General features: G+C 40.0%; 1 protein-coding gene across 1 annotated transcript in view; it reads left to right on the plus strand.

Annotated features, from left to right (window-relative positions):
* LOC104546879 (homeobox protein Meis1) overlaps positions 1–16,395 on the plus strand; it is a gene marked incomplete at its 5' end in the record, with an annotated part of 81,409 nt that overhangs the window by 48,419 nt on the left and 16,595 nt on the right. The window contains one exon of the mRNA XM_010192383.1: positions 9,642–9,718. Coding sequence (XP_010190685.1) covers positions 9,642–9,718 — 77 coding nt within the window. The remainder of the gene's footprint in view (positions 1–9,641; positions 9,719–16,395) is intronic.

Below are 16,395 nucleotides of genomic sequence, written 5' to 3' on the forward strand. Positions count from 1 at the left end.
GGCACCAGGTCTCAGCAGCCACGTTGGCAACTTCTCTCCATTTTGCTGGCGCTGTTCTCTGGCTCTGCTGGAGCAATCCTCTCTGTCACAATCTCCTACGAACCTTAGTTTACTCACTTGTAAAAATCCCCATTACCAACCTTTCTGCCTGTGTCACAGGTCCCATTTGAGCTGCTCGTCCCCCAGTCCCTGCTCCCAAAGACTGCTAATTATGCAAAAAAGCAAGGCACCTTTTTTAATAACTTCCTGTTCATTGAGAGCTGCAGGGGCACACTTGAAAAGGGGGCTTGGAGCAAGATTATCTTTAAGGTTCTTTCCAACCCAAACCATTCTATGACTCAAGTGGTTCAAAACTCAAAAGGCAAATAAAATCAGAGGGATGTTTATTTCTTATTTAACCCCCTCCTCCCTCGTCTCTATAGTAGAGACCTGTGCCTGACTTTTATATTTCTGCGCAGGGTGGAGTTGTCTTGCAGGGTGATGGTTTGGGGCATTTCCTGGTGCTTGCAAATGATGCAGCAGTGAAAGGGGGGTTTGTATGTGTTCCAGGTCTGGAGATACTCTTGGAGGGTTTCATGAAGACTCAGTGAGGAGGAATTAATCAAGATTCAGTGATTAAGATGCCTCTGCATCATCATTGCTGCCACATACATAATGAGACTTACTCTGTATTCACTTTACAAGTAATCTTATTTTTTCTAAAATTTTGAAGCATGAGGAAAGAGCCCAACTTTCAAAAGAGAAACACTCACATTGATGCGGCACATTTCTCCTTTTGCAAAAGGCCTTTTCTTTCCCTTCCCTTGTCATGACAAAAAAGCTTAATTTTTTATTTTTTTTTAGCCAGTATAAGGGGAGAGGGAAGAGGGGCAGAGTCATTAAAATGCAGTTCTTTCAATTACTTCCCATTATTTTTCATCTTTATTGCTATTCTATAGTTTTCATTGCACCTTTAATAGTATGTCTGGTCAGAAAAGGTGAGCTGGAATGTGAACACACTTGGCTGCTGCCACTGTCAGTCCCTATGAGCTGTGCTCGAATCCCTGTCCCTGTATATTTTAATGTCTCTGCAGACTGCTGGCAGCCTGCTTCCAGCTGTGGCAGGCATGATGCAGTGAATTGCTTTTGAATGTTCTTTACTCAAATAGGCAGTAATTACAAGCTTAAAGAGGTTTAGTGGTCCAGTAAACTACATAATCACCCTTGAATTAGCCTGGGCTCATCAGTTGCAGTCCAGCAACCTCAAGACTGCTGTTTATATGCAGGCTTTATCACATAGCAACCTGAGCAGCAGGTGTGGAACAGCAAGAATCCCCCATAAACACAACTGTCTACTGGGGACAATGATGTCTAATGAGATGAGGCTACAGCATCACTGTAATTTAAGTGGGAAAATTAACGCTAGAGAATGTGCGCTACTTCCAAGAGTCCGCTACTTCGGAGAATGGTGGTGTTTTGCTGGCTTGATTTTTTTCCTTTTCCCCTCCTAATTTTTCTTTTCTCCTGGATCTTTAAATGCATCTCTTTTTTATGAAGTACACATCGTGGTTTTGCTTATAAGTTCAATGGGCTTTATTCTTTTACAAGGATATGTTGTGAATATTTAATGGTGGACGGGGCATCTGTTCAAGGACTTCCCATGCCAACAAAGCAGCATTGCTAAATAGCAGCTTTATCTTTCCATTTCCTCCCTTGCTGGTGGTGTTTTGTTGTTGTGGTTTGTTGTTGGTTTTTTTTTCCAAATAGAAAATGTTTGAAAGTAAAATCTCCCTCATCTTGATGTTGAAGATTTGCACCTCAGTGTGGTGATTGCCTTGAACTCTCTTCACATGACTACTTAGTCCCTCCATGAATAAAAGGTGGCCAAGCTCATGGCAGGAGGCTTCCCAAATTGATTGGTGGCTGCTCCCAAGGGTGCTGTCACACCAGGAACCTGCTGAGAGCTCCTGCTCTGTCTTAAAGTCAGTGGTTGATATTAGGGACTTGGCTCCCTATCTTAGGAGGATATTAGAGATAGTAGCCCTCCATCACCCAGGTCACTCCAGCCAATAGGGTAGGGGGAGCCAGATGTAGGGGAGTGTTTTTATCCCCGACTTACAGAGAGAACTCCTGACATACCAAAGACAGCCTAAGAAAGGGAGAAGAAAGCACAAATAAAAGCTTTTGGCTTAGCTCTGTGGGATTACAACTGCCGATGCTGGTGTTTCACAGAGATTGCAGAGTTATTTCCAAGCCTACCTGTTCAGAAAGTCATTTGAGGTAGATAAGGACAATTACTTATTGCTGAGAAAAAGCTTCTGGTTAGGAGATATTTACCTGGGCTAATCTGCCTTAGGCCATCTCTAAAAACAACAACAGTGCTTTTACTGAGTTATCAGGTGGTCAGGATTTCCTTTAGCGTGCTGGGGATATATTTTCCTCCTTCCCAAAAGCCACTCACCTAGGAGAGGCTGGGGTTCACCTTTCTGTCTTTCCACAGTCACCTGATAAAGCCACTGGCTTAACTGAAAAGCCAGGTTTCAAGGATGTGAATTTTAGCTCTTAACACGGTTGGAAGTCGGATGTTGCATTTACTTGGTTCCTTCCATGTCACTTGGATGTAATAGTTCATTGTTTTCAGCCATGTGCTGCACTGAAGAGAATTTTGCTGATCTTTCGTATGCAGTTTTTCCTTTAATTACCCTGTCCTTGGTTATTTTTAGGCTATGGTAGAGCAAAATAATAATAATAATAAAGAAAAATGGGGCAGAGGATGGAAAAGCACATCGCCCATGTCATATTAGCACAAATAATCTTGACGCTAGAGCAAAAAATCACATCTTAAGTGTATTAAGAGAAGTTAATACATATGTGCAAGTACTGCGTGTATGTTTCTGCATGCACATACATACAGGCACTGAAGGAATGTCTAACATGGGAAAAGCTCCTCTCAGTTACCCAGGTATGGCGTGGGAGTGTCTGCATAGACTCAACTTAAACTGAAAGCTGGTGAGAGCCAGGGTAAGCTCCAAACACAGGGATCTATCAGAGTGTCTCCAAAAGGAAATAGCAAAAGCACCATTGCTTGGACTAGCTAAAGCTCCACTGGAAAAGGCAGTGTGTAATAATATATGGTATGGAAGGAATAATATTGTAGCAGCCAGAGGATGGATTTAGACGAGTTAAAAGATTTTTCCATTTTCTGACTTCTGTAATATCCTGTGCAAGGGATGATCTGAACTTTTTTTCCTTAATGAGAGCTTGCATTATGAATAATTTGATCGGGCCACCAGAGAAGTATTGGCAGTGCATCCCAAGCCATACCATGTCTCTCCATCAGCCTTAGAAAGGATATTTATGTTAGCGAGTGCCAAAACTTGTTCACACACAACTCTTGCAAGAAAATTATTTACAAAAGGGCAAATGGGAATTAAAGAGAAGCACAGAGGATTTTTTTTCCCTCAGCATAACTCCTTCATTAAAAGGCATCCCTCTTGCCAGGACCTCTTCCCCCCATCACAAGACCCTGCAAATAAAACTTCTCTTCCACCTCACTAAACCAACCCAACCCCTGTTTAATCAGGTTGTGCTGTGAACCCACATTCAGATGTTAAAACTTCTGGGCTATTGGCTTTGTATTTTACACCCCATGTTTGTCTTAGGAGAGCCAGATTCTGCTTCCTTTCCTCACCTTTTATTTTTTGGCAGGGTCGCCAAAGCAGCCTGCAAAACCTTTTGTGAGAAAAATGATGTGCAGTTTCTCAGAGCCCCATCTCATAGGATCTGGCTGATGCTAGAAGTCGAGTCACAGCATGTGGCCTTGCCATGGCAGTACAAGGATGCAGCAATGTCTTGTTACCTTGAATATTTTGATGCATTTTTAACTTTACAGGACTGAGCATGCCTGTTGATTTTGCGTTCATAGTTTGCAGTTCAGTAACTCTGGCAGCATCAGAATTTATTAACAGTAATGCTATGAAAAAAAATCTTCCTGCAGGGATATTAAACTATTATAGTAAGTTGAGGAAATATTTTATTTTGAAAGAGAAAAAGGCTGGCTTTGTCTGCAGCATGACCGTGTCATATGGACTGTGTTTTCTTGCTGTGCTGAAAAAGCAAAGAGGAATTTTAAATGCCAAAACCAGTTCATACTTCAACAGCATTATCAGAATGACTCACTGCTCTCAGCCAAGGAAAAGACTGCAAACTTTGCACAGGCCTTTTTCCTCCCAGCCTCATAGATACATTTCTAATAAAACAACTTCCTTCTCAGTGTTTAGTATTTCCTCCAACATGCAAGCCAGTCCCATGGGACAAACAGGATTGCGTTTGCAGCTTCTGAGTTGATTGTCGCCCCCTTGCCCTCCCAGCAATTCACTTCAAGTTGGCAACTTTTTACAGCCTAGCCTGAATACAAAGCAAGTCGCAGGGATGGTCTATAAAATGATTCACGCAGCCTGCAGAATAGGCAAGGAGACTCGACATGTTCTCTTTCTTGCTTGCTCTAAAGAAAGCAGATTGAAATCTTGTGACTTTATGGATATTGATCCAACCATTTTTTGGCTACTTTGTGAATGCAGGAACCTCCATTATTCTTTCAGAGGCCGGCATGTGTGAGGATCCAGAACTCAACTGCTATAAATTCAAGCTCTGTTCTTAGGCTACCCCATGTACAACTTTTGTAATGCAAATAGCTGGCACAAAGTGTCCCTTTGATAATGTGCAATCAGGAGACAAAAAAAGTGTTCACTGCAACAGTAAAACTAATTCATAAAGTTGAGAGACAATAGGAAAGCATTAAAGATATTTTTAAAAAATAATTTATCATAGATCAACTTGATCACTAATGTAAACAGTTCAAATGCAAAGCAGGAGGAGAGAAGGGAAGAGGAAAGACCTGAGCCACTGTGCTGCTGCCTTAGCTAGCCCTTGACAAGTTTGGGTAAAGCCAAGAGTCAGAGTTTGATATAAAACCAATATGCAATTTATCAATGAAGGGCTGAATCTTGGGCTTTATTCTGTTTACTGAGTTACGTGCAGGCTGCGTTGCTGTTCAGAAACAAGAAAATCATAGTGTTGTGGGGTTTTTAATTTTTATTTTGAAGTTAGAAAACAGTTAATCGACACTCCCGAGGATGTACATTTTGGGGGTTAGTTTCTCTCCCATCACCTACCAGAGTTTAGCTCAAGGTCATCTCACCTTGGTGCATTACACAGAGTTCTGGAGGAGGCAGAGGTTCTGGAGGAAGGGGATAAAAGGACTTACAAAATGGTTCTCCCAGTGCAGTCAGCCAAGCAAGAGCACTGCCGCGATAAGAGCGACACTGGATGGTTACCACAACATCCTTATAACATAATGTGCAACCTATTGCTTGAGGGTTGCTTCTGCCTCTGTGCTACAGTAGGGCTGGTTGGCAACATTGGTGTCAAGGCAGTTTGATGCCACAGGGAATTATTAATCTGGGGTATGAGGAGGGATGGTTTTACCTCCCATTATCTTAGCAGTAAACTCTGGGCAGGATTATTTTCATATTTTTCTGTGGTGATTATGATGTGCTGCTCTGGCGGGAAAGGCAGAGAGGGAGGGAGTGTTGTTGATATTGAGTTACAGATAAGATAAAGTCCATCTCTATCCTGGCATCCAGCATTTGCAGCCTGGGGTGGAAAATTTGAGGAAAGGAGTACATTTGGACAAGGGGTATCATTAAGAGACAAACTTGGATGCTTTCCATCAGTATCTACTGGAGACTTTACCCATTGGCTGTAGTCAAAGGTTGTAGAAAAGAAAAAAAGTCTTATTGTTTGTTTTGCTAAAAATTATCTCGGCTGCATTAAAAAGGGGCTTTTATTAAGAGTACTGGTCTCTAAATACCATTCATAAAACAGTGATGAGAGAATATGATGGAAAGTTACATTTTCCTCTCTGTCGCTTTGATTTCTTTGTTACTGTTAAAATGACTGCTCTGACTCATATTTTCATAGTTATTTTTACCTTTTCAAATGTTCTTTAACTGTTCATATTACCCTGAGCAAATTCCCCCCAGGATAATTTTCATTTGCATGCAGACTTTGATGGTGTTATTAAGCAATCACTTTCTGTAGTAAGTCATTATTAAAAGTAATACCACAGAGCCTCAAAAACACATTAATGGTGCCAAACAATCCACATTTCAGTGCTAGATTTATGGTAAGGGAAAAAAGCACTATGTCTCATACCATTTGGTGGATCTGCTTTGTAGTAGCAGCAGGCATGATGAGAAAATATGGAAGGCAGACTCAGAGTCCTTCTCTGTTGTCAGCCTTATTCTTTCAAGTGTTTTGGTGTTGCTTTTTTCTTAAACCTGCCTGCTTCCTACATTTCTCCCCCTTGCCTTGGATTTGCCTTTTTCTGCTGGCCTTGGCAAGACAGCCTGTCTGCAGTCTTCCAGTATCCACAAGCTGGACTGGTTCTGGGAAGGAGGGTCAGCCTTCCCATCGGTAATCACCATTTTATGACTTTTACTCAAGGTGTTAATGCAGATCAAATGGAAAACACTCCAGCAAGAGTGTTACAGCTTCTTGCGCTGCCCTGCGTAAGGTCCCAATCGTTAATTCTGTTTATAAGACCTAAGGTATTTCTGTTTGCTCTCCTAATGCATTGCAGCTCTCCCAGTGGTCTGGCGTCTCTTTTCTCCAATTCCCACCTTGATCAATTGTTTGCAAATAATTAAGCTTTTAAGAGATAATGGTAGGAGCTAATGTACACAACAAAGTAAAGGTCTCAAGTCACTGTTTATTGAACAGTGTTACAATTTGCTTTGATATCCCAAAGTGATCCAGAGTGTTAGGTGGACTTGCCCACTGGAGTCAGTACACTGCTTTTAGACACACACTTACTTATAAATACATATTTCAGAGAACCATAGAATATCTCAAGTTGGAAGGGACACATGAGGATCATGAAGTCCAACTCCCTGCTCCTTGCAGGACTACCTAAAACTAAAGCATTTGATGGAAAAAAAAGTTAAAATATAAATTTATATATATTTCATATGTATACACACAAATATAATATACATATATATATGCAAATATATATACACATATCTCTGTGCATGTGTCTTTATCCCTTTAAACAACCATTAGAAAGCTTTTGGAAGGCACCTGTCATTCTCACACTGGTGAAATAAAGACCAACAGCAACAGTTTTGACTGAATTTCCTATTTCTTCATAAAATGGCAGTTCTCAGGGCTTCCCCCTTTCTCTCTGTTGCAGTGTGATGTCTGCCTTTGCCTGTAGCACAGGCCCCGTGGGTGGGAATGCAACAAGGCTTTGAATGTTTTTATAGCAACCTAGCCTGTGGCATGCTGATTCTTTGTCAAGTCATTTTCATTATTTTTTCTTGGTCTACAAAGGAACAACTCGTATGATCCACAGAAAGCTTATATAATAAGTATGCCCAGCATTTAAGATTATTTTAAACCACATCGAATCATCATTACAAAGCCTGCTGCATTGTGAACCTTTAGCTAAGAGGGATTAGCTATGTGAAGTCCTGGCTGTCATGTGATTATGGCAATTATAGATTTATCATGAAATTAAAAGTTTGTACTGTGTTAGGCTATGTAAAAAAAAAATAAAAATCAGATGACCTTAAACATACCGGAATTTGAAGAATTTGGGGTTTGGGACTTTTAAAGCAATTATTTTTACAGTGACTGTATTATTCTGATGGCTAATTTTATCCAGTCTTGTCTATTTGGAGAAAAGTCCAGAACAATTGAAAATTGCTTAATGGAGACAGAGTTCTCAATTCCAATAGCTAGAGGCTGTCTAGTAATTATTGCTTGCTGCATGAAATTAGACACAGTTTGTTCAATTACTTAAAATTAGATCACATGGAAGGTGGCAAAGCAAAATAAGCAAAAAAAGAATAAATTTATCCTCACTTGATAGCAAAGTAATGAAATGGGAAGCAAGCTATAAAGATGAAAATGTTACGAATCATCTCTGTAAGGTTTGGGGTTTTTTTTAAGAGAAGCAAAATGTTATGTTCAGATAGATGAATGTAAGTCAAGTACAACTATTTGTTGTGGATGAACATGTATATAAAGTGGAAGATAAAATTAATGCTATATTTTTGCATGTGTAAAATGCAAATTACTTGTAAAAAAGAAATAAAATTCCCTTCCCTGTGTCTTCCACTTTGCAATTCTGGAGCTGTTTCATATCCATGCAGAAAGTACAGGGGGTAGTTTCTGGATGTGCAGGTTATCTCTGAGCTTACTGTCAAGAAACACTATTTTTAGAAGAATGGGAAGTTCTCTGCCATTCTGGGGGGGAAACAGGTGTCTTTTGGAGCTGATGGCCACTGCTGTGAGCTTTGAAATGGGCACATTGGGCAAGAGTTACAACAAAAATCCCTATTTGGTAAAGTGAAGTGATGCAGTCATGTAACATAACCGTTAGATGTCAGATTACACTGTTTACAAGAACGTATAAAATCCGCTAAATAGTTACGATACCAATAAGATTGTGGGATTTTATGAGGTTTTAAATTCTTACACTTTACAATGTTTCAATTTACATCTCATGTAATATTATGCCTAAGAATACTTCCAAAAAATATGGGAAAGTTTTGGGAAAAAAAGAATGTGTGTATTAATCGTCATGACAACCAACTGCTAAATGGGATGTTGGGTTAGATGTAACCATTTATGTCAAAATATCTCTATAGAAATGTAATTAACTGCTTTGCAGATCTGAATCTGATGTGTACTAAGACTTGAGTATCCAGATTAGGAGCTGAGCCAGGTCCTCAGAATGGTGGTTTTTTGCTGGGAATTTTTATATTTGCAATACTTGGCCATTTGCTTTCAAGACAGTGACATTTTTGCATGGAGGGAAAGGACAGAAATGGTAGTGTTAATGTCATTTCTAAATTTCAAACTTGGTTGTGGTTTTTGCTGTTGATTTTTTAAGCAATCTGTATTCATGCAGAAGCTAATTTTCTGAGAAAGCCATCAAGTTCTCACAAGAAACTTAATCTAGGATTGAATTTTAACATTATCTTCAATTAAACCAGTATTTATTTTCTGTCTCTTAAGATTAGTGTAGCAAAGCTATGTTAATGTCAGGCAAAAATGTGCTGATCATTGACCTTGTGTTGGCCTGTGTTCAAAACTCAGGCACTTGTTTATGTTCAGGATGCTGATGTTATTTGCAAATTATTTTGGGGCACTGGCAAGATTTGTCTTCACTATCTCAGAAAACATCAGCATATTTTAGTTTTACAAAGAAGTGCTTTATTGCATTCCTTATTGTTCTGTGAAATACAGGAAAAAAAAGTGATTCGACTCTGGTCATTTGAGACAAGTGCAAAAACTTTCAGCTAATGCAACAAATATCCTTCTTAAGTATCAAGGTACTGCCAGTATCCTAAGCAGTTATTTCTCCACTTCACTAATCTTTATAATTGGCTTGTCTTTTGCTGCCATTAATTAAGTGATGTAGTAGCCCATTAATAATTATAAAAGAGTGACACACCTCAGCGTTTTCACCTTTCAATAATGGATCTCATGCTTCTGGTTTTTTGGTTGTGGGTTGGGTTTTTTAATTTAAAATAGAAAGTAGGCAAAAAAGCATTGTTTTAAATGTATATATTTATTTTGGTGTCTTATAGCACCCTTACCCTTCAGAAGAACAGAAAAAGCAGTTGGCACAAGACACAGGGCTCACTATACTTCAAGTGAACAATTGGTAAGTAATTTTCCTTAGTGTTTCTATATGGGCACTGGCACCCTCTGGCTAATGCTTTGCATTTTTGAGGACACACCTTGCCCTTGTCTGCTCCCGCCTCCAGCAGTTTATTGATGCAAAAGTGATATAGCCAGGCGAGTGGTTTCAGTTATGGGAACTAAGAGGTTTGCTATTGCAGAAAACAAGCAGTATTTATTTTCCCATCGCTTTCTCAGCAGGCGGATTTCAGTGTATTCACATTTGGGTACCAGTCCTGCTTGTGGCTGAGGCTGTGTCTTCCTCAATAGAAAGCCACATCCATTTTGAGAACTTTGGTCTTGGAAGACGTTGAGATGTTGGGTGAAAAAAAGGAGCAGTTGGCCCCACTTCTGCAGAATGTATTGTAATTTGGGAATGCTGTAACACATTTTTAGTGTTGTTTGTGGGGTTTTTCTTTTTGACTGATATCCTTCTATCTCTTCAGTAGTTTGTTTAAAAACACTAGTTTTTGAAAGCTTGAATAAACTTTGAGTGAATTCTGTCTTCTGCTGCTGAAGTACAGTGTGGAGCAATTTTATTTTTTTATTCCAGCTATGGGTTGCTGAAGCCCCTGATCTGTTGTAGTAGCAGTTTGTTTGAAGGAAATCAGGATCCATGCTGTTTCTGCAGTGAATTTTGGGTTGCTAACTGTTCAGAGTATGGTGAAGGCAACCAGTGAAAATTACTTGTGATTTAAGTATAAAAACACAACAGCAAACCCTTAAAAAAAATATTCAGTTCATTACGCTTTGTTACTGCATCGAAATGCAAGTTTCTCCCATTCTCCCAGAACAAGTGACATATTTGAAATGTATTGCAATCTAATACATTGTAAAACTAAGTGTATCTAATTAATTGTCCTAGTATTTTTAGATTAGTGTTTATGATGGGAAACCTTATCCTTTTTGAAGTAATACCCAGAAAATGGCCAAGGCAAACGGCGAACCTGCTGGGGAAAAGGGAGGGAGGAATGCCAGTTTGGAGACAAAAGTATGTTTTTCCCATTCAGTAAGTGTCAGAGATTAATATTACTGAAGCTCTGATTACGTGGCCTAATCCATTTTAGTGAATAAATTTGGTCTTGATGTCCATTGCACCTACATTAACAAACCCTCCTCTCTTAGAGAGAGTAGGAACCTATGGGAGAGATTTCAGATATATTAAACCCCATTACAGAAAATGTAATTTCTGTCAATATAATCCCATGTATTCTTCAATTTAGTACTTTAGAGATAACAAGCTACTTACAATATATTTGCCTTTGGAGGATTAATTTACAAAGTGCACTATCTGGGAGACACAGACAGGCTCACATGAGCATAGCCTGTAAGGGTTATCAATTTCTGTGACCCCACAGCAGCCCTGGGAGATCAATTTTTTGAAACCCTTTAAGACACTGAATAAAGGAAAATGCCAAATACTTAGTATATGTGAAGCAAGCTTCCAAGATACTTACTTTAAAATGGGGGAATAAAAGGCACTAAATGTAAAATACGTGTTATAAGGAAAGGTAACCTGTGGTATTTTGGCTGAGCCAGGGAAAATTAGTGTTTGCGTCAGCTTTATGTCTTCCAACCTTCGTCCAAGCAATACTTGAATTTATATGGTTGTCCTTCAGTTTAACAATAGGTGCTTTGTCCAGTTGAGAAGCTGTGTATGTTTGTCAGGGGTCTTATTCAACAGTGGAGTGATGCAAGTTTGTGCTGCTTTTGAGGGGTCTGGGAGCGTAGGATTCGGCAACTATGTCAATTTAGGGTGATCCATCAAAGAAAATTTTTGAGATTATGAACATGGGATGCTTTGAACTAAAGCTAGTGTAATTTCTCCCAAGTGACTTTCTGAGGTATATTTCAGTACCCATCTCACCTCAGATTTGAGGAGTTTCTGCTTTGGCTTTGTCAGATGTGTTCCTTATGAGCAAGGGGAAAAAAAAAGGTAGGTCAAAATACTTAACTGAAGTCTTGTGGATGTAGGGCAGGCTTCCTCTGCTTGAGTTAGTTTGGTAATTCTGCTGTGGTGTTACAATTATATAAATTATTGAGACAATTCCCCTCCCCAGCCCCACAAAGAATTAACGCTATAGAGACAACTGGGTCTTTCTTAAATCACACGTGGTAGGCAGAGATGCCAAAATATGGTAATTCAGCCCCTGCTTTTTGTAATGGATGCTAAGGAACAAGATGCTCTGAGGCCATGGCTCAGTGTGCAGGTTGCACACACACACACACACATGCATCCCCAGGGAACATCCAGCCATAGGGTGACCAACAAGCTACTCATCCCCTCCCAAATCCTGAGGGGTATGGAGCAACCCTCTCCCAACTTTTTCCTGAATACATTTTCTTCTACAGTGGTATGCAGGAGAAGAAACTCTTCTTGCCTAAATTGTTTGCTGCAGGGAAGTGCTAACATATAATTTCTGGTTAGCTTTGCCTTCCTTCAGTGGCTTCATAAGTCATTCAGCCACGACTTGCAAAAAATTTTGCCTTCCTCCTTAGATTCTTCCAAACTTGTTAACACACATGTACATTTTTGTATTAATGATGAGTCATTGTAAATTACTGTTGCAGAGATTAAATAAAATGCTGAAGGGCAGGCTGGGTGCAGATCAGTCATAAATTATTGGCAGCAACACAGCATATGGGAATACATGAAATGTGCATGAAAAACATAAACTCATGTCTGGTAGCATGGTTGTTAGCCCAGACTGGGAATGCTGGATTTTCTGAATGGAATTAGGAGTTTGCCACACAGCAGTCAGTGAAGAGAGCATTTGTTTTCTGCAGATTGAAAACATTTGAACAATTTTTTTTGGTCATATTTTGAATGCCTTTAACAGTATGTGCTAGTTGCATACTTCGGTTCTCTGCCGTAACAAAAAAAATGGTGCTTTTTAAATATGGTCTGCCCAGTGTTTGGGCTCCCCAGGTTGATGCATACAACTCCTATTGATGGTGGAGGAGTCACAGGAATGGGGTGATGATGTGAGATGTGCCAGAAAATGTATCAGTAGTAGGGCACAAGTCTTTAATAATACCATCGTTTTAACTTGATCCTTTTCCCTGAGTTGTTTTATTTTTTCTTTAAAGCAATGAAATAATCCACGTGGGGGACTCTTTTCCCTTTTTTTTTCATGTGCTATGATTTTGCTTGCACATCACCAGCATTGCCTTTTAGGACCATCTTTTTGCCACAACCAGATGTTTCTGTCATGGGAAGAGAGAGCCCTTACCCTGTTGCAAAAAAAAAAAAAAAGTCTGTGGCATGTGGGAAGGTAGCAGAGTTCAAGATGTTGTTAGTCTAAATGAACCCTTCAGGTCTCTTGTCTTGTTGGTTGTTTAACCCCACAGCAGTTTAGGGCTTGAAGCATGGTAACACAAACTAGAAAGGGCACTCGTATGATGTTGAAAGGGTTGCATATATGGACATGGAAGAGACCTGACCAAGTACAGGTTAATAAGGTGCTTTTCCCCAGTGATAAAAACTGTGATTGAAATATCCAGGAGATGTGATCCAATCACTTCTTACCTCAGTTGAGAGCCAGCCAGCCTGTATTGAACAATCTATACAGTTTTCTTGTTTATTACATCCCAGATGAATCTCTTCCCATTAAGAACTAATGGTAAATAATTACTGGTGATACTCTACAAAGGAGAGAGAGCAATTCTGATCGAGGGCTGCATTAGGTGTCAGATGCTTGTTTATGTTTTATGAAAGTCTAGGTACACACAGATAAATATCTGTACATTTGTAGAGTAATGTGCCTATATAAACTTTCTATATATGCATGTCTATATGTGACTGTCTCTCTGAGCAGAAGTGCATACAACTGCATTAAAATTATCTTAAAAGTTTTTCTTCAAAGATTCAAATTCTTAAAGCTCCAACCTTTTATTAGGTGTTTCCATTCTGCTTTTTTTTCAAAATAGCTTTGTGCTATCTAGGGCACAGACCAGACAATGATGGAGCAACTAGTCAATATTTTTTCTCACCCTCATTCTTCAGTGCTTTGTTTGTTGAGCAGTATTCAAACCTTACTTGAGAATGGAATTAATAATTACTTCTGGGCTTCCCTATGGCACTTACTGCTGAAATACCCAGGTCCTCACCTCAAATACCCAAGTCCTCCCCTTCTGTATGCATTCAAGGTTGTGGATCTGCCTGATATTTTTAAAGCTCCATTGCAAAGAGAGTGTTGTCCTGGTCCACAGGTGAAGAACTGAGGCTCAGGGAGGTTCAGGTCCAGCCCACCCACTGGTTTTGAGACTGTGAGATGACTCAAAATGACAGCAAGTTACCCACATTTAAGGTCCAACAATCACGAAAACTCCAAGTTTCAGTGGAAACTCCAAGTTTTGAGTGCAAAAACGTCAGCATCTTACATTGCCAACATCCAGTATTTGGTATGGAGGAGAGATGCAAGAAATCAGTAACTGCCGGTGAAAAGTACGAGGTTGATGATTTACTCAGTAGCTCTTGAGCAGTCCAAGGCAGTGACAGAGCTGAAGCCCCTTCTCCAGTGCTTCAGCTGCTTGAGCCAGAACGGCTTTGCTTTTCTTGCTGTTTGCTGCCTTATTCGTTCAACTTTGTCAAAGTTTATTTCCTGTAGATATAAATTTTTCTACATTATAGTGCCCTGACTTGTTCTTATAACAAACATAGTCATCATTGAGGTGGTTGAGACATTGGATTGTATCAAAAATTGTACCATGAGCCAGCTGGTAACTGAACCATTTGCATGTAAAGTAGATAAAAGAATGGGGTGCAAGCAGCACTAGTAATATGGTTTCCTAACTCTTGAGTTCTTGATTTTATGACCTTGGCTTCTTTAAATGTCAGTTTTGTGTATAATTTTATAATTTCCTAGGTTGCCAATAAAAAATTCCAAAAAACAAAAGCCCAACCACGCTGGAAAAAATTATAAAATAATATAAATTTCCCTAATCTCATTCTTGGAGACAGGTGAAGTTATTTTTGCTGAAACTTTATAAAGAAGAAATTTTCAAAAGGCTCCAAGAGCAGCCCAAGGATGAGTTTGAATAATCTGAGATGGGTTACCAGACCACCTTAATGTATGTAGCACAGCCAGCTCAGGACACAGACACGCAGAAACACTTTATTACTCTTTTAGCCCCGTCACAACTCCCCTCCAGCAGGAAATTTTCTCCTACCTCCATTTCTTTGCTCACAGATAAGCACAGTGGTAGAGCTTTGCTGCTGTATTTGTATGGAGCAGGGGACAAAGTACTTCGCCATGGCAAGGGCACGCAGGATGGCATGGTGGGGACAGGAGGATTTTGCATTTCTCACAGGGGATTGCTCCCCAGCACCCAGAGATAAATGGGGAGCAGAACTGCTAGAGGTGTCCTTCCCATCTGCTTCCCAGTTATGTGTGTCCTGGCTTGCAGATGGCAGGGTTATGGGTGGAGCAGATGGGGGGTGCAGATGGGGCAGGTGGGGAGGATGCAGATAGGGAGATGTGGATAAGAGGCATAGGGGAAGATGCTGATGGGGCAGATGGGAGATGCAGATGGAGGGATGCAGACGAGGCAGATTGGGGGATGCTGATGGGACGGATGGGGGGATACAGATGGGGACAAATGCAGATGGGGCAGATGCAGGAAGCCCTTGCACACCCCTTTGCAGATGCGCAGGGGAAGGAGGAGCGCCTGCATGGCTGTCCACTCCACCACCTTTTCAAAGACAGCCCCAAATCCCTTTTTTCCTGCTGTGCATTTTTTATCATAGCATGCCTGGTGTTAGGTGCATCTAAAACACACTTCAAACACCCCAAGTGGTAGAGTTGTCCAGTGATTCCCATGTGTTGAGCCTCACATCAGCCCCTTGGAGGGGATGGACAGGCTCCTTCATGGGGCTGGGTGTTTAACACAGACATCAGCTTTGCTCAGTTCCTTCTCTGAGGTTGATACTCACCCTGAGCAAAAGGCCAGCACATGACCAGTGCACTACTTTAGTTCTACTTAAGCACTATTTTTAGGGTGTAAGTGGAGGAGGAGGCCAGCAGGGAAGGGAGCATAGCAAAAGCAAGTGCTAGTCCTATATGCAGGGTTGGATTTTCACCCCTGCTGTCTACCAAATCGCAGGGTAAAATAACGGCGCAAGCTATTTGATTTGCCACTTTGCAGAGCACATCGCACACAGGGATTTTTTTTTTTGTTCTAGATGAGTAAAATATGTGCTTCTTTTCAGACGTATCTATTACTGCTTTTGTTGCCATAAACAGATTAAATGAGAAAAGATCAAGATGCAATTTGAATCTGTGTAAGAACATAACAAATAATTTTCTCCGTAATCAGATACAGTAAATACAAATTTTTACTTACTTGTAAATGTTAAAACATTCACAAATTATCCTCTCAACTTCAGCAAAACAAACTTAACTGTCAGATTTTGGAAACTATTTACTTCTCTTCTTTATGCGATTCAAGGATACGTGTACAGATTTTATTTAAACACTGTTTTGTTAATGGGAATACATGCAAAAGCAGGAAAAAAACCAGATATAAGAAAAAGTATGTTTTATGTATAAGAAATACATATTGTTTGTTATTCCAGAGTAATATAAGACAGTAGGTGTTTGTCACATGAAAATCACACACTCCCAAAAATCATCCCCACAAAACCCCAAGAAAACTATT

Source organism: Mesitornis unicolor, unplaced genomic scaffold, assembly GCF_000695765.1.
Source record: "Mesitornis unicolor isolate BGI_N332 unplaced genomic scaffold, ASM69576v1 scaffold16969, whole genome shotgun sequence".
NCBI classification, from domain to species: Eukaryota; Metazoa; Chordata; class Aves; order Mesitornithiformes; family Mesitornithidae; genus Mesitornis; species Mesitornis unicolor.